Consider the following 19107-nt stretch of genomic DNA (forward strand, 5'->3'; position numbering starts at 1 on the left):
CCTCACTTCCTGATGCCTGGGTGTGGGCACTTTTCCAGGGTTCTGCACCTCTGCCTCAGGAAGGCCACAGAGATGCTTATATTTTACAAAAGAATGAGCTTTTTCAAATGGACAAATTAATGATTTTGTTCTTTGATTAGGAACCATTCACAACCTTCTTCCTCAATGCAAATGATGGAAAATTTGACCATCCCGATCGAACTTTCTCCTCAATTGCAAGGTCTTGGAGAACCAGTCAGAGAGATACCTCTGATGTAAAGGTAGGCCCTTTTACTTGTTTGTATTCACTGAATTTATAAATTGATTGAAATGTTACATCTACCTTAAAAGAAATAATTTTGAGAACCATAAAATATAATTCCTGATTCTTTTATTTTATTGAAGGTGTTTTTATTATTTCAAAAAATTTCTATCCAATTCAAATGGAATAATCAGAAGATGGAGAGAAAAGTGTATAAATTTTCTTCCCTGCTGTTCATTCAATATTTGGCCTGTTCCATAAAACACAGTGGGAATTGGATTTGACCTTAATGTGTCATATTGTTATGGCTGGCCCAGCTTTGGGTTTGTGTTGCCTGGGGCAATTAATAAAGCATTAATGACAAGACCCATTTAAAATGCAGGCTCTTCTGTATGGCCTTAGCTTTTACTTGACTCTGCCTGAGGATACCATGCAGCAGTACACATTAGATTAAACCAGCACACACGGTACCCAGGAACAGCCAGAGAGCAGAGTACTTTTACAGTTGGTACTACTTAACTATTTTTAAATGCAAAAATTTGTTACTTATTTATATGAGCTCCTGTTTTAGAGGAAGATTGCAGTGAAATGTATTGGATGCATTTTTTCACGATGATAGGATCACATAATCATGTTACCGCATAGGTAAAGGAAAGTTTAGTTTTTCTTCATCACACTTTTTTTATATCACTGTACTCATTTTCAAAATGTTGCAGCATCTTCCATTTCAGGCCTAACCTAATCAAAGGTAATGTGTTAAAGTCAAAATTTCTATTTGCATAAATGTGGGCATTGCAAAATATTTATACAATTACAGTGTTACCAAACTGAGAATGTTAATACATCTTCTCTTCAGATCTTTTCCAAAGTGGAAATTCAAAATGAAATGGAACCGGATAGAATGAAGTATATATGTGCTTTATTTATCACCATAGTTTACATGAATGAATAATACTTCATGCCTATAACAAATTCACCTTTAGAAAAAAGAGAATTTTACCTGCATCCCTACTCTGTTAAACTCTAAGGGTTCAAACTTTCTTCTGACAGGCACACTTTACTGAAGAATTAAACTGAAATATTCCTAAGCCATCATTTAAAGTGGGTTATTAACAGTGGAGTTGAGGAGGAGTCTCTTTCCTATTTAATAACACTTTGAGAACAACAAAGAAAGTAGGAGTCGATAGGCTCTCGTTGACTAGTAGTATCTCAAAACTTCATTTATAAAAGGCCCTCCATGAATAATTTGTATGTGGACATTCTTGTTTATCAGTGAAAGTTTCCTGTCACACTTAAGAAGACTCTATGATATCAAATGATTTCTAGTGAAAATGCCAATTTACTATTCCTTGTCATTATAAGAACAAAAATTAGCTTTTAAGCTTACATCTGAGACCCTCCCTCACATGCCTACACACATACTAGAGTCAGACATGTCCAATTTATTTATGTTAATACAGTTTACAGCTTTACTTTCCAACCTGAGAACGTTAATGTTACAGACCAAGAGTTGCCTCAACAAGTGACATTTCAGCCTCTGGTGGCCAACCAGACCTGTGTCCCTTAATCCTTCTAGAGGGCCTCCTGCCATGTCAGGAACATTCACGTTGTGTTAACCAATTTTGTATCTCAGGCCTCCAAGTTGTAGACCTCAAGGAAGTAATGTGGCTCTCACTAATGTAGAAGCTCTTTTGTTTTTCACCCCCAAGCAGCCATACTGAACAATTATGTCCCCCCACACACAATCAGTTCATAATGAGCTCTCATTTCCCCAGCTTGCCATTATTCAGATTGCTGTCATTTTCAGCTCTCGCCTGCCAGCACCCCTGATCCTTTCACAGTACATGATAATATTTTTTGATATTTTCTGTGCTGCACATATATACAATCACTTATTTAAGCTACCTGTAGAGTATGTAGTCCTGTTACAATAATTAGGTTGCAGTGAATATCCTTGTAACAGGCCTCTCTATGAGCCTTCTGTGTGTATGCAAAGGCTAATTCCTGGTAAGGGGACTGGTGACTCAAGGCTACATATATTTTTAATTTTTAAACATACTGTCAAACCATCATCACCAAAGATTATAATTCACTCCCAACAGCAACGTGCAGTGGTACTTCCTTCCCAGACCCCACATCCTCACTACTGTCTTTAGCAGGGTAACTCTTACTAATACAGTAAGTGAAACATGGAATCTTGTCTGTGATGGTGTCAACATTATCTTTGCACATCATGTGTATAGTTACTGACCTGTAGGCTGACATACATCTTTCGACAATTTTTCAGTTGTCTTCTCTCTTCTGTAACAATCTGCAAACACCTGTGAAATTGCAGGCAGTAGTGTTGCAAGTGTGGCTTCTTAGACTTCCATCTTTACTATTGCCAGTGTGTGTTCCAACCACGTACATCCATCTTTCCCTTTCCCGTACCCTTTCCTTTCATAGCATTAGAATATTAGAGATAAGGTGTGTGGGCGTTTTTGTAATAACTAGTGGTAACTTGAAATTTTTCTAATTTCATGATTCAACACAGTAGTTAAAGTATATGATACTTTTTACTCTAAGCTAGTTACTGACTTAGTAAGGAAGAGTATTTGACTAAGAATATTAATCATTTTGCTAATTGTGACAGAACCTAAGCTTTGTATTTCTTATCTCTATTCTGTAGTCTGCCATTTGACATATTTTAAGGAAATGTGTATTCATTTCCAGAGAAGAAAAGTATCTCTATAATCTCTACTCACTTAGATAGTCCTTCAGGGGAGATGCGAGTGCAGTAGATGGTTTGATTCTGTCTCTCTCTATTAATGTCAGTCTCTTCCTGTGCTAATGAGCCCAAGTTGGGAAGAGCACGTCCTGCCCACGTGACCTCTCAGGACCATGGCAAACCAGCTAGTTTGGGTTGGGTAGTTTTATTTCTATTTTGCTGCTCTTTGGAGGTTGTTGCATTGGTTTGTTTTTAATTCATCATCCTTACAGAGTCTTGCTAGCAGAGACATCTCACTTATGAAAGTTCTCACACTAATTTTCTTTAATATCTTCAAAAGTTGTTATATCACTTTTTGAATAGCCTTGTCAGTGTCAGAAAAGGTAGCTGTGACAAAATGTCATTAAGGTGACATAGTGTAAATTAGTGTGGCTAATGGAGGTGCTCACCACTGCCTCAGTGACCTATTATGAGCTCTCGTGGAATTAACAAATGCCCAGGCATCAATCTTTTCAGAAAAGGGAAAAGAGAGATGGCAGCTTTAAAACCCCATAGTGAAATATATTAGAAAAGTGAAAACGTCTGCGGCAGATTTTATTTCACTAGGAAGCCATAAAATGGTGCACGCTCTCAGCAAAATATATTAAACTGAAATGTCAGATTTGATGCAATAGGTATACAATTATGATAGTGTTAATAGTGGTCTTCTATCATCCTAAGACATACTTTCAAGTCCAATTTCTCAGCAGCTTGTCCTTGTCATAAGCTTATAAATTAGAAATTGTGTTTGAGGATATTTTCTTATTTTTGACAGAATGCTTATAATACTATTAACTGTAACTGCAGGGTTTTAGTATAGTTGTTAAAATAAACTAGAAATCACATTTGCAGACACAAAATGCCTGTTACAATACTCATTTTTCCATTTCTTTAATAGTATTTAGTGCCTTTCTGCACTGTTTTTCATTCAGGAAAATTTCAACAGTTTGGACTTTTTCTTTCTTTAAAGAGAAGCTGATCACCAGCAGTGTATCATTTGGAGAAGAAACAGGCACATAGCTCTCTTTAGGTAGCGAGTTGGTATAGGACATAGGACAAGCATGTTCTTTAAGAACAATACTTAACAGTGTGCTGAGTCTTCAAGGCAACCACTGTGTGAAGAGGAACCACAGCACGCATGCACACGCATGCACACATGCAGCAAGTCCATGTGGCATCTCTGGTGATTTTACTGGACAGATGCTGCTCCAGCACTCAGTGTAATCACCATATCCACCTACCTGACCGCTTGGGAATAACTAACCAAATAAAATTATACTCTAATCATTTATTGCTAAGTAACTCAACACCCCAGAACTCGGTGGTGGTAAAGCATGGTAATAACCATTTTATGTCTCCATAGTTCTGCAGTGGGACCAAGACCCCTCAGGAACAATATGGGACCAGCTGGGGTGGTCCATCTGGGTCTCTGACACCTTAGCACGATCACCACACTTTGTTGTGATAGCTGGCTACCCGGAGGATCACAAAGATGAGTGCCTAGGTCCAGATGCCTCATTGGGTTTCCTGCACACCATTCTTCTGGTCAGAAAAACACACAGGAGCAGCCCAGACTAGGGGAGAAGGAGAAGTGGAGGTCCCCTCCAAGTGAGATGGACAACAGTGTCACACTGCAGAGAGCCATGGGAGCAGGAAGGCTTGTTGTCGAGTCCTGTCTCCAGTCAAAACCCACCTCTCTCTGCATGCAGAATTTGTTCCCCATAAGTTTCACCCCATGTTGCATCACGTATCTCGTGCTGTCAAGAAGTTCACAATTTAGAAACTCGAGAACTAAAGAGACAACTTACATGTCCCATGTTCTTTCAGCTTACATTGGGAAGACAGAAACAGGTGAACCTCAGTGGAGACATTACTCAAAGGCAGGGGCTGAGATATCAATGGTTCACAGTGGTCTTTAGTTCTTAGAAGTTCTGAAACCTATGCGCAAATGTCCAGTTTCTTGTCTTCAAGGGTAGGGACATGCATAGACTGAAGCCCATTCCGCCGTTGGCAACTCACTATTTGTAGTGCTCCATGACTCCATTTAATCTTCTGGGACTCTGGCTAGGCACTCTGAATCTTTCTTTTCCATAAGAAATAGTCCCTGGGGCTGGAGAGATGGCTTAACAGTTAAGGCGCTTGCCTGCGAAGCCCAAGGACCGGTGTTCTACTCTCCAGATCCGACTTTAGCCAGATGCACAAAGATGAGGCAAACGCAAGATCGCACATGCCCACTAGGTGGCGCAAGCGCCTGACGTTCGATTGCAGTGGCTGAGACCTGGTGCGCCAATTCTCATTCTGTCTCTTCCTGTTAAATAAAAATATAAATAAATAAATAAATAAGCAGTCCCTGCTCTCATCTGAGTTGCTTTTTCTTCTAGCTTCCTCACCATAGGAGGGGCCAAGACCTTTTTTTTGCTCAGGTTGCTTCAGCAGCTATAACAGTGTGACATGTTTCTGTACATTGGATCATCGAGAACTGTTCCATAAAACTAATTCAGATCCTCTTGAGGCAGCATATGTTCTGCTTCCAGCTGTGACTTAGTGTGTTTTCTGTAAGGCCTAAAAGGTTCTTGGAGCCCACTTGTGAGCTGTGTGGGTCTATAATGCAGGTCATGAGGGGCTTTGCAGCCACGCCCTGGGCTTGAGCTTGTTTCCCCATGGCGTTCTTGTGTTTGCAACACTCTAGAACTGACCCTCAGGCCAAACCTGTATCTTACCTTAACAGTATTTTGCTGGCACAAGAGTTTGTCCTGGACTTCTGTTTCTGTAAACAGTGTGTCAAACTTGAACAATACCTTTGTCCGTAGACCAGTGGCCAATTTCAGTATTCTTCCTGGAAATTTCCTTAGGTAGAAACACAAGTTTATTAGGGGTTTTTTTGTTGTTGCTGTTGTTTTGTTTGTTTGTTTTGTCTTTGGAACTGGCTGCAGGAAACAGCTTTGTTAGTTTTTCCACTGCCATGTCCCACTAGACCTCACTAACAGCCTCATCACGGTCCCTCCAGGAGCAGCTCCTCCTGTGCTTCCAAACCAATGCCTCACATGTCAAGTACTGTAGTACTTCACACCGAAGTTTTAATACTGTTTCAGTGACTACTTTGTAACAGAACATCCCAAAATTTACAGGTTTAAACAAAGTACGTATTTATTCATTGGAAATATTCAGAGTTTAGGCTCAGCTGGGACAGTTGGAGTATGTGCCACATGGTGACAGCCGAGGCTGGTTGGCTAGCCAGAAAACCTAGACCAGTAAGAGCATCCAGGGACTGTCTGGACCTGTCTGAGCCTGTCTGTCCCTCACATGATCTTTCATCCAGGACACCACCTTACATAGATGGCAACTGACTTATAAGAGGATGCCCACAGACCCTGTGAGGATTCTTACATGTTGGACTTCCATGGAAGCCATAGGAGTCACGTTGTAATGTCCAGTGTGTGACACAAGGCAGTCCACATTCAGAGAGCAGGAAAACACACTCTGTCTCGTCTGCCACAGGTCTGTGGGACTCATAGGACTGTTAGAGCCATCTATGAGAAAAAGCTTACATGTTATCAGTTTTACAATAAGCTGCAAGGCAGGGGCAAGAAAGGATAATGGGGGAGAAAACTGCAAAACAGATATCACATGTCTTCTCTCATGAAGAATGTAGATACATGGATACAGATGACAGCTTTCTCCTCATCATCAGCTAGCTAGTAGCTGGTGCCTCTTAGATTTCTCTGCTTTAATAAACGCTGGAAACCAAGGCCTTGAGTGTTCATTGTAATCAATATTTTGTGCCTGAAATTCATGACACAGACACACTGCAACACTTGCACCATCATTAGTTCCACAAATATTTATAGACCATGTGTGAAGAGGCATCTTTAGCACTGCACTTTAACATGTGAGTGGTGACAAGCAATCAAAACAAGTCTTTTCCGTCATGGGATATCCATAATTATTTAACATATACAAGCATTAAAAAAGAATATGAATTATTATGCCGAAAATGAAATAAAAGTAATGTCATCTAAATGGCTGGATTACTACCCCAAAAGACAGAATAGAGAGAGAATGGGTGGGCAGAGCCCTGAGGTTTAAATCCTGACATTACTGCAGTATAGCTGTGAACACACTTTTCACCCTCTCTTTGCATCCATGTTCATATCTATGAAATGAGACCAGTGATACTATCCACCTCACAAAGCTACTATGAACATAAGAAAGTAAATGTAGAATACTTAGGATTACTACAAGACGTAGTAAATTTCACCTGTCCTTTTAAGAGGCAGAGGTCAGAAATGAGATATCCTTGGTCTGGGAGAGCACACAGAGCATTGTGATCTTGCACAAAACCAGCAGACTTCACAGAGGATAGTCTCTCGTTATCTGTGTATTAAAATAAATGACTCTTCCAAATCATGTGAATGAGATGCTACTAACTCCCAGTATTTACATGCCAACGTTCAGTGAAAATTGCTGCTTGAAACAATCCTGCAGGTACCACAAACTCTACCTGGCCCAGATGGCTGTAGTGTTTTGAAGCCTCTGGGGCTTTCCACTAACCTGAACACCAGGAATGTCCTCATAGCCGCCTTGAAAATGTCTGTTCAGTGACTTTTCCCACTCATGGAAATGTAGGGGAGTTTGTACTCCAGTGAGTTAGCTAATAACATAAGATGACCCCATCTTGTTCCACCAGAGAAGGGGCTGTGTTTACCCAAGAGTTGTCCCCATGCGCTAGGAGCACTCCTTCTTCCAGGGCTGACCCGCTGACCGGGCTTCCGAGCCTGAGCGGTAGAGCGCTCTGCCGTGCTCTGTTCTCCTGGGTGATGGCGGCTCGGTGCGTCCTCCTTTCCAGAGAGGCCTAGTCCTGCAGTTCGGAGAAAGTTCTGGTGGCAACTTTAAAAATAGTTTCTCAATTCCAGGTCAGAGGGAGTGAAGCCCTCCCTACCTTGACAAATAAATAAGTTCCTTGTTAAATTTTTGGTGGGAGGTGGTTTGTTTTGTGCTGGAGGTAGAGCTCAGGTCCTGACATACAGTATTTACCCTGCTACTGAGCTGCAAGCCCAGCCCCTAACACCAACTTCTATATAGAAATATTTAATACTTTTGAATTTTTTAATGTAACTAGAATAAATAAGGTAACAGTTTTCTCAACTATAAGGGTTTCCTCTCAAAAAGTGCAGGATTCATTCTTTTTCTTTTATTTAATAAAGTTCTTCACTGGCTCTTTCATATCTTGAAGCATTCTGTCAGTATCTGCTTATATCTCAGAAGATGCCTAGTGATATTAGCATAACTGTATGTGCTGTCTTCAGGATTTAGTATTTAATAATCACCTACCACATGTGAAATACAGTGCCCAGCACCATGGCATCAAAACATACAAACCTCACAAACCAAGGCTTGGGAATTTTTTTGGGCCAGAACTGTTGCTAATATTCCATCCTGTGTTTCTTGTGACTTTAAATTAGTGGCATTCAATGACGTCGTATTTAGTAGTGAAGTGGTTAGTAATAGTCATGTTCTCCACTTACTCTTATACCACAGGAAGTGAACAAACATGAGAGACATTTCAGGTGGAAATAAATCGAGACTCTTGGGCTGTTTACATAAGACAGTTGTGTCGCTCTGTCACTGCGGCTCTCTATCCTCCAGGGAGCTTATCTAGATGACTGGTTTTAGCTGTGGGGCCAGAGCACAGGTGATGGAAGCCGGAAGGGAGCTCTCAAAAGCATGTGAATCTACCACATAGAAATCACATGTGAAACCCAGCAACTCCACGGGCTCACCTGCCTTCCCCTCGTGGTCCCTGGGGAAGATCGTTCTTACTCAAGCGTCCTATGAAGAGCAGGCCGTGAGCAAAGAGAAGTGGACTGTGCCTTCCAGGCACCTGCCACCATTTCCCTTTACTTCCCCAAACAGTGAGGAGAAGAAGAGAAGAACATCGCATATGTTGCATTTAATATAATGAGACCGTAATTGTTCATTTCTGATTGGATATAAGTAGCTGAGAACAGCAGTTATTTTATTATAATGCTGGAGAGAAAATGAATATAACAACCTTTTCCCTTGGAAGTTGTGATTATGATGAGACCAGATCATGACCACATTCACATAGGGCACTGCTAAGGCAAGTGTCCCCTGGGGCTGTAGCAGATATGTTGTTTTAGTGGGAGAACCCACAAAAGCAAAGCTTCTACCTGTGCTTTTCTTTGAAGATTAAGGACCCAGTTTCTATGGAGACTTCAGTTTCTAGTGATTTTAATTTTCTTTGTGCATCCCTAGAGATGGCCACGTGAGATTCAAATGGTAGGTACTCTGCTGCCAGTATTGATATTACGACGTGAATTAGTGCCATGATTGACAATGTAACTTAAATTTAAGAAATATTGAACAAGGTCTGGAAAGATGGCTTAGCGGTTAAAGCATTTGTTTGCAAAGCCAAAGGATCCCAGTCTGATTCTCCAGTACTCACGTACACCAGATGCACAAGGGGCCACATCCATCTGGAGTTCGTTTGCTGTGGCTGGAGGCCCTGGTGCACCCATTCTCTCCCTCCCTCTCTCTCTCTCCCTTTTTCTGTCAAATAAATAAATAAATAAATGTATTTTTTAAAAGAACTAGTAAACAAAAAGTATAATGGCTAAAGTACTGGTTTGGGGTAAAGAGAGTGTTTAATCCTTTTCATGTTGGTAAGTGATGAGTTAATATGCGCTGCATTTTAATTCCTGCCAGGAACTTATTCCAGAGTTCTACTACCTGCCGGAGATGTTCGTCAACAGTAACGGGTGCCACCTCGGGGTCAGAGAAGATGAGGTAGTAGTAAATGACGTGGATCTTCCACCCTGGGCAAAGAAACCTGAAGACTTTGTGCGGATCAACAGGATGGTAAGAGAATATTTGATTTTGCTCAGGCAATCAGCCAGAAGCTCACATATTCTGTGTTTTTATTTTTAACTCTTACAAAGTGTACCTATAAATATAAGGCTAAATGGTAAGAAACAAACAAAGAACTTTCTGTGGTCTTCTGAGAGTTTTCTTTGTTGGAGAGGGATGTTCTTTTATCAATACTAATGAAGAAATTGTAACTCAGTTACATTTGTTCCATTGGGAGAAGACAGTCCAATAAGCTCATATCATGTAGTACCACTGATTTTAAAGTGCATAAAATAATTTCCTGTTTCTGATTTTTGTCTACTATAACTAGTACACTAGAACACTTTTGTCAGTCATAACAAATATTCAAGGTACAAAAAAAGTACGCTTGGAGAATACTCCTGTGTAGAAATTTATTCTGTGAAGTATCTCATTGTAATGCATTTGTCTATAGGAGAACATCTGTCTTGTAACGTTCTTTCTAATATGTACAACAGATACCTGGATGTGCAAATAAGAAAGATGTAAATAGAATGTTTGCCTGTGGGAAGTTTATGGATTTTAATATATTTATCCATGTTTAAAGGTATCTTAATTTCTATGTGGCTATGGTACATGGACACAAACCACTTGAAGAATTATATCAATAAATTCAATGACCCAAAGTATTTATTCATCCCTTTTTAACTTACTCTCAAGTTTTTCCTCTGTCTCATAAATCTGTTTTATTTTTAGAGTTTATTTATTTTCATTTAGAATTTAGATAAGTTCCACACAGTGCAGTAGAGTTCTCATATCCTTTGCACTCCATTTTTGTAAGCGCTTTACTAAGACATAATTTATATATCATATAATTCACCCCCTGAAAGTTTAAAACTCAACGGGGTTTAGCCTACTCAGACTTGTACAGCCATCACCACAATTAACTATTAGATACTGTTTGTCATTCCATGAAGCAACACCAGACCTGTTTGCCTCTCACCCAACTTTTCTCAACCCCTAGGCAACCCCTAACCTACTTTCTGTCTCCACTCTGTTTCCGTCTACTGTCTTTCAACCTGTCCCCTACTCTAGACAGTTTACGTGAGCAGAATCTTAGCGTCTGTGACTCCTCCCCTGGCCTGCCCCCATCGAGGAACGCTGTGCGGACTTTGCTGTCAGTGGCCTTTACCCTTTTACTTTACAGCTGTATTTGCTGTCTCTAAGATATACTTGACATTGATATACCTTATCTTTAAAAGTTGTCGCAGATGTACTAGCCCAACAGCCAAAAGCAGCATCATATAATTTGTAATCCATGCTTTGCTCTTCAAGGGACCACCATGCATTGCTGAAATTTCATGTGCATTTTCTCTCACTTCTCCTTGAACAATGGATACTGTTTTAGCTCACATTTCTAATGTGAGATTAACTCACAAAAATATCTGCTTATATAAACTTGGCCATTCATTTCCCCACATAATTGAAAGTTGGATATGATGTTCATCTAAGGATACCAGATCTAAAGATTAACTCCTGGAAGCGTGCTGTATGTCCCTTTGTATCAGTCACATCATTGTATCTCCATAGCGCAGAGGAGGCAGACACGGAAAGTGATGCAGAGCATGACACCCTATGCTCTCCTTGAGTTGGCTCAGGGCACGTGTACCTGCGCAGACACACAAACAGAGTACGCCACACACCATGCGCCACACACATGGAGAAAAGCGCCCTTTGTGTGGAACAGTGTTGTTAAAAAGTTAGAAGACAAGCCAAGAGCTAGGAAAATTTTCTAAAACATCTAATAAAAGAGTAGGATCTAAAAATATACAACAGCTGCTCAAAAACGAAAAAATAAGAAAACAATAATTGGAAAATTATTCCTCGCAAAGGAAGAACAAAGGAATCCTCAGCAAAAATGCATACCATCTACTTCCGTGCTTCTCAGTGTGGCTGGACTACCAGACCATTTGAAGTAGACACACCTCCTGCTCCTTAGAGTCTGCTGTGTCAGTTCTAGCAACAGAAGAATTCCATCAGATGATGCATAATTTTATTTCAAGCATGACACATTTTAAATAAATGATTTCTTATATGCTAAAAAAGAAATGTGAAATGAACATTCCACAAACACACACACACACACACACATACGTATACACGTATATATTTCGTCTTTAAAACTTCAACCACATGTAGAGTTAAATACAGCCCTATAGCTTGGCTGGAGAACCAAACCTGACTAGAGTACTGTTTCTACCATAATGCATGTTCCAGTGCCCATGCTGTAAAGGAGCTTTGGAAGATAACCTTACGACCTGTTTACAGCTGCAGACTGGCTGTGGGTATAGAAGCGCTCAAGCAGCCTGACTGCAACCCTTCCTTATGATGCAGCCTCGGTAGTGGCACTCTAGCTAGCTCAAGGTTGCATGAGCCCCGCGTCGGATTTTTTAAGTCCCTGATTCTCACCAGTCTCATATCATTTTGGTTTTAATTACAGAAGTAATATACAATTAATCAAAAGGAGCAGTCTGAAAAATTATAAGCTACCATAAAGACATCCTCAAATAAAGTCATCCTCTTTAACCAAGAATAAAGCATAGGAATATAATTTTTGAACAATGTATTATGTTATTTATAATTGTTCAATACTGCTGTGGCTCTCAAATTAAATATAACAAGTACTTTACTCCTAATATTAACATTACTAGTTCAAGTACCAACTTCTGTGTACTTACCCTTGACCTGTTGTATCTTGTCTTTTTTTTTTTTTTAATTTCTTTATTTATTTGAGAGAGAGACAGAGAGAAAGTGGCAGACACAGAGGGTGAGTATGGGTGCTTCAGGGCCTCCTGCCAGTGCAAACAAACTCCAGGTGCATGTGCCACTTTGTGCATCTGGCTTCACATGGGTACTGGGGAAATCAAACCCAGATCATTAGGCTGCACAATCAAGTACCTTTAATCACTATGGTGGTTTGATTCAAATGTCCCCCATAAACTTGGGTGTTCTAAATGCAAGGTACCCAGCTGATGGACATTTGGGAATTAACACCTCCTGGAGGCAGTGTATTGTTGGGGGCTGGCTTGTGGATATTATAGCCAGTGTCCCCTTGCCAGTGTTTGGCACGCTCTCCTGTTGCTGTTGCCCTCCTTATGTTGGCCAGGGGATTATTTCCACCCTCTACTCATGCCATCATTTTTCCTGCCATTATGGAGCTTCCCCTTGAGTCTGTAAGCCAAAAAAAAAAATCCTTTCTCCCACAAGCTGCTCTTGGTCAGGTGATTTCTGCCAGCAATGCAAACCTGACTGCAACAACCACTGAACCATCTCTCTAGCCCTCTGGTCCTCTTAGCAACTGAGGTTAGATAAAGCAAAATGACTTGCTTTCTAGTGTCCCATAAATACATATTCATCAAGTCAGGTCTGTACACTGCGCTGCTGTGAGGCCAGCACATAACTTGGAGAAGGTGCTGTCCTCAAAGATTTATGTCGGCCTGCTCAAAAGAGCTAAACCTGGGTGGAGAGAAGGGCTAGCAGTCAAGGTGCTTGCCTGCAAAGGCTAAGAATGCATGTTTGAATCTCTGAGTCCCACGTAGCCAGACACAAAAGTGACACAAGCATGCAATGTTGCACATGCACGCAAGGGCGTGCACACATCTGGAGTTTGTTTACAGTGGCTGAAAGGCCCTGGGACACCCATTCTCTCCCTCACTCTCTCCCTCACTCTTTCTCTCTACCCCTCTCTCTCAAAAATTATATAAGTAATTTTAAAAAGAATTATATTTTACAGCTGATGAAAATATGAAATGTAGGTGCTTATCCCTCCCTGAAAATAGCATAAACCATTTTTGAGGAATGTGTAGTATTCTTTTATGATAACTAGAAGTTCTAACTTTTATTCATAAAGAAATGAAAGTAAGGCACTAGAAATGTTCTGTATTCCGCACCAAATTCCTGTTAACTTATTAGTGAGTCTGGAAAGACTTAGAGATGAACCTTTACTGCATGTAGCAAGAGACTAACACAAAACACTGCTTCTCTGGGAGTTCCCACCATGCCAGTCTTGACTGTGGACATCACCTGGAAGAAGTTCCTGGCTAAATTGATGGTTTGCAGAAAGCGCCTGGAACATAGCGGATAGCTTCAGAAGTGATTCTTCTTTATGTCTTCTGCTCCTGAGTCTTCCTTGAAGGGATGCAGGGAGCAGAGAAAGCTCCCTGGGGTCAGAAGGATGCTGTCTTCTTCTCGTGAATCTTCCTTGAAGGGATCCTAGGGAGCAGAGAAAGTCCCCTGGGTCCTCGGGATGCTCCATGGCATCCACCGTTTGCTTCAGGTCTTCAGAATTACTATAGAGCGAGGCCAGCACTGTGAAGGGGCACCTGACCAGACGTGGCCATGCCTCTGCAGCTGCCCTCATGGTCATTCTACTACTTCACTCCACAACAAAGATGGCGTTTCATCAGTTTCCCCACTCTGCTGGGGTGAGCATACTGACCTCCTTCATACAACACAGAAATCTAAGTTAAAGGTATTGAATTTAACAAGCAAGCCATGAGTTTCCAGTTTTTACTGGAGAAACATTTGTTTGGTGTGTCTTTCCATGATGTATAAAGCTTAGGTATTCCGAGACATAGAAGCACTTAAACTTTCCACAGACTCTGAATAAACTTCCATGGTTTCAGTGTTTTGTCAAAGTTTCTAACTTTATATGAAGTGCATATTTCATGTAGGATTTAGTTCCTCTGAAAAAGATTTAGAGGAAATGTGCTCTGATGTATTTATAATGAGAACTGCAATTATTTTCAGGTTATTTGTAGGAGGTCTTTGTAATGAGCCTAACATATGAAGTGAGAATGTCATATATCCCTGAGAAATGACATTCACAGTGGTAAAAGTCCTTCATCTCTTTGTGTGGATTAGTACTCTGGATCAAAGCATTCCCACCTTCTTCTTTCAAGCTGCCAGTAAGAAATTCAAGGCAAGGGCTGGGGAAATGGCTTAGTGGTTAAGGCATTTGCCTTCAAAACCTAAGGACCCAGCTTCGATTCCCCACATAAGCCAGATTGCACAAGAGACGCATGTGTCTGGAGTTCGTTTGCAGTGGCTAGAGGCCCTGGCATGACCATTGTCTCTTTATCTGCCTCTTTCTCTCTTTCTCAAATAAATAAAATATTTTTAAAAAGAAATTCAAGGTCAAAAAGACAAAAACAATCTTATAAAGAAGATGAGTTCATTGATGTTTGCGTGCTTAACCTCATGCAGCACCTCAGCCGTGGAACATATGCTGACCCTTCAGAAGCATATGTTACTAACCTACAAACTAATTTTCTCTATTTGGAATTTTTTATTAACGTACATGAAGTGCAAAGATTCATGGGTTTCATTTTCATAAATTTCATATATGTACTTTTGATTATACCCCTCCCCAGTGTTTTGATTTTTGATGATATGTTGTTGTTAGTCTTCTTGCCAAAGCTATGGACGGTATCATAATAGTTGTTACTGCTGTTGCCTAAGCTATGGGCAGTATGTATATAATTGGCTAGAATTACTTATGCTTTGTGACTACAGTGTCCAGAATTATTTTACCAAAGAGCTATAAAATTGCAACTTTGGTCTCACGAAAAACCTGGAAAAGTAAGATTGTCACTTTTTGTAGAGTTCTAAATGTTTTAAGTTTATGCATTACGAATGGGTTTAACTTCTCTGCACAAAGCTAGGCTGACTTACTCATGAAACATTAATAAAGCATTGTGTTCCGTTCTAACATGATTATCATCTGACCTCCTGACGAAGGACAGACATAGAAAGTATCTCTGATAGCATTACCCTAATGCTGGGTTCATCAATCATAACCTGCCCCTTTTAGCATTTGTTTTAGAGAAAGGGCCTTTCACAGAATTGTAATGAAATCTCACCCAGCCAGCCCTGCGGTCCCGGAGCTGCCGGGGCAGATGCAGAACGGGCACTGAGCGCAGTGCTTGCCCGGGCCTCTGAGGTCAAGGACACAAGGCTCTGTGCACTGTCCCACCTACTTACTGTGTGACACCCTTCTTTGCAAATTTTTCATATTTTAAGGAAATGTCTCTTGTAATGGTTTCAATTTGGGATACATCTACTTAAATAAAAACACAGCACTTGGTTTGAAAAAGAACGCTGACAATCAGTTTGACAAATAATAGTGTGTGTCCAGGCAGGTTTCTGAATCTGCAGAACATCAGTGAGCAAGCAGGGATCCCCGCCCTCAATAAACAAGAGACAGTAAACAAAACAAACAAAAAATAACCACGAAAAATCCTTAGCAGGCAAGAAGGTGACCAGTGCTGTGGTGAGAGGAGTATGCTGGGGAAGGAGATGTGAGCACAGAGGTGCTGTCCTCTGGACGGTGAGCATGCATGCACGCCGGGGGCACCGGGAGCTGCCCGATGCTCCAGGGCAAGAGCGCTGCTGGCAAAGGGGTCGTCTGGGGCCAGGGCTTGTGGCGGGGCCACTCTGGGCAAGTGGGCCGTGGCGCAGAGAGCATGCAGGTGCCTAGCACAAGAGGCCTGACTAGCAGCGGAGGCTTGTCATTCAGGACTAGAGAGGGCCATCATAACCACGCAGTGAAATGGAGTCGTCGCGGGGTTTTGAGGGGAAGAGCAGCAGTCTTACAACGGTGTTGAAAGACTCCGGGAAGGCGTGATGGGGCCACAAGGGTAGAAGCGGGGCTCTGTTCCGAGGCACCGTCAGAGTTAGCAGAGGCTTGGGCCGAGCAGTGGTAGAGAAGGTACACCTTCCATGACGTGGCTCCCTCACCCTGACTTTTCCCACCACTCCCCGTCTTAGAGAGGCAGGAAAGGGCCGGGTCAGTGTGCACAGGCCCTGCGTGCGCGCAGCCGAGGTGGGCCCACTGTGCTTCAGTTGGTTCTGGGATGTGGACGTCAGTACCTGTTGTTAGCTTGGCACTGTGGCAGAGATTGTCAGATGAGGTCAACATACGTAGCTCACTAATGGTTTCTGAAGACACAGAAAGCTCTTCTCTACCTAGGTACCCTCCAAAGCCAGCGTCTGACATGTGGTCGGTAGTTTGGAGCAGGAAAGAGATGGGTCTGTTTCCCCTTGTTGATTTTCATTTCACTGGGAGGCGCCCTGGAGCAGAGGTTTTGGTTGTGTGTGCCATGCTAGTCCTGGGGTCTAGCATACTTCCTGTCTGCACAAGGCTTAATCTCCAAGTGAGGGTACATTGTGTAGTTTTAAGACAACTGAAGTGCTAATTGGGAATAATTCCTGTGACAGCACTTTCCAGTTCAATTCTGTATACGTGGTGCTACGGAAGAAGAAGGGTGGACATGACCTCGGAACCCCCGGGAAGGTGACAGGGCCGGTCCAGGGAGGAAGGAGCAGCGAGGTGTAGGGACCTCGTCAAGGCCACGTGCCTGGTGCTCTGGCTGACCCCACGTTCCAAGAGCCAGGATGTGTATCAGAAACCATGGGAAGCAACAGAGGCAGGAGGGGGCCTGGAGGTTCGGAAGGGCCTGAGGCAGGCGGGCCCGTGCTGAGTGTTGGTATTGGGGGTGTGATGCACGGGCACCGTGACTCAAGAAGTCTGTTCCACCAGCAGAGTGCAATGCATTGGGTCAGAGAACCAGGTCAAAATCTATTGCAGTAGCCTGTCTGAAGAGCCAAGAGGGCCAGGAACCAATCTTGAGTAATTATATATCCAACAATAAATCAAGTAATGATTGCTTAAAAATTAATTATTTAAAATAACTTTGTTAAACTGGGCATGTAATCCCAGCATTTGGAAGATTAAGGTCCAGAGATCACCATGAGTTCAAGGCCAGCTGGGCCTACATAATGAGTTCAAGGCCAGCCTTATGTACATTGTGAAACCTAATCTCAAAAGCAAAACAAAAGCAATTGACTAGTGTGAAAGCTAAGATGGCAATGATTTAAAATGCTTTTATTTATTTCAGAGCAAGTGAGAAAGAGACAGATAAACAGGGAAGGAGGAAAATATGGGTTCAAAGACTCTTTGCTGCTGAAAATTCCAGAAATTCCATATACCTGTGCTACTTAGTGCTTCTGGGTTCACATAGGTACTAGGGAATCAAACCTAGGCCAGCAGGCTTTGCAAGCAAGTGCCTTTAACCACTGAGCCATCTCCCCATCCCCAGAATAATTATTTTTAAAGCTGGCATAATAGGAATATTTTTGATTATGTACTTCAATATATATATCTCTGTTTTAAGAGTTTTATTACCCGATGCAGATTTTCAGATAATAGAAGGATGGATTTTTTTTTTTTTTTTACTCTAGTAAAAATAGAAATTCAATTCTCACATGGAAGAGTTCAGGAGGCATAAACTCTTCTATCCTCACAGTTAATGTCAGTCACCTGTTTGCCTTTTTTCATGAGATGCAGAGAGATTTTATCTCAAATGCATTAGTGAAAGCGTTCTCCAATACCCATGGGGAAAGCTGGTGATGAGAGTTAGGTGGGTGCTGTCCATTTGAGAGCTCTCTGAGGTTGCACATCACTCTTCTCTTCCTTGTCCCCAAGTCCCCGGGGCCGAGTTATGGATTGGGAATTCGTTTATCTAGACTTAAAGCAATTGCTTCTGCCTTTACATGTGCAAGTAGATTGTAAAGAAAGCTATTAAGAGTATGATAACACTAATAGCTTAGAATTTCTTCATATTTTTCCATTGTAAGCACTATACTAAAATCTCATTTCGCAGTTCAAAGTGCACTCGCAGGAAGACATAGCTCTAGGAAAACAAACAAGCAGATATGCTTTGAGTAACTGGTCCATGCTGTCCATAATGGAGCGGAGAGCTCTAGGTTTGGCTTCAGCTTTAGGTCGGGTGTTACGCTTTAATTATATGATGAGTAATTTTTAGTTCCTAGATGGGTTTTCAATCAGATTAACTTTCAGATGCTCTAAGGTGGATTTTCTTTTTCATCCTGCAGTGTCTAGCCTAACAGAAAATGTTGAGGTTGTAGCCGTTTGGTTCCTAGCTCGTTCTTTCTTTGTCAGTTAATTTTATAACCAAAAAGACAAAGCTGGACACAATCATTTTCACTGCAATTATCAGTTGATTGCCCATGTCCCCTTTCTCTCATATTGACTAGAGTGGAGTCAATAACTATAGATAAAATATTTAAGTTTGAGTAAACATTGTCATGAACAGCTATGAATTAATGTCTTAAATGAATGTCTACTAAGCAAACAATTAAAACGCCAAGATTTGAATCTTAACAAAATTTAATAGAAATGTCTTGTGTCTCC

The 19107-nt window shown here is 41.4% G+C and overlaps 1 protein-coding gene across 5 annotated transcripts in view; it reads left to right on the top strand.

The window, feature by feature from the left end:
• Positions 1-19107, top strand: part of Nbea (neurobeachin) — a 563720-nt gene that overhangs the window by 498237 nt on the left and 46376 nt on the right. For all 5 annotated transcript variants that reach the window (XM_004659998.2, XM_045154369.1, XM_045154370.1 and 2 more), the window contains 2 exons: positions 141-260; positions 9714-9866. In XM_004659998.2, the coding sequence (XP_004660055.2) occupies positions 141-260; positions 9714-9866 (273 nt within the window). The remainder of the gene's footprint in view (positions 1-140; positions 261-9713; positions 9867-19107) is intronic.

Source organism: Jaculus jaculus, chromosome 7, assembly GCF_020740685.1.
Source record: "Jaculus jaculus isolate mJacJac1 chromosome 7, mJacJac1.mat.Y.cur, whole genome shotgun sequence".
NCBI classification, from domain to species: domain Eukaryota; kingdom Metazoa; phylum Chordata; class Mammalia; order Rodentia; family Dipodidae; genus Jaculus; species Jaculus jaculus.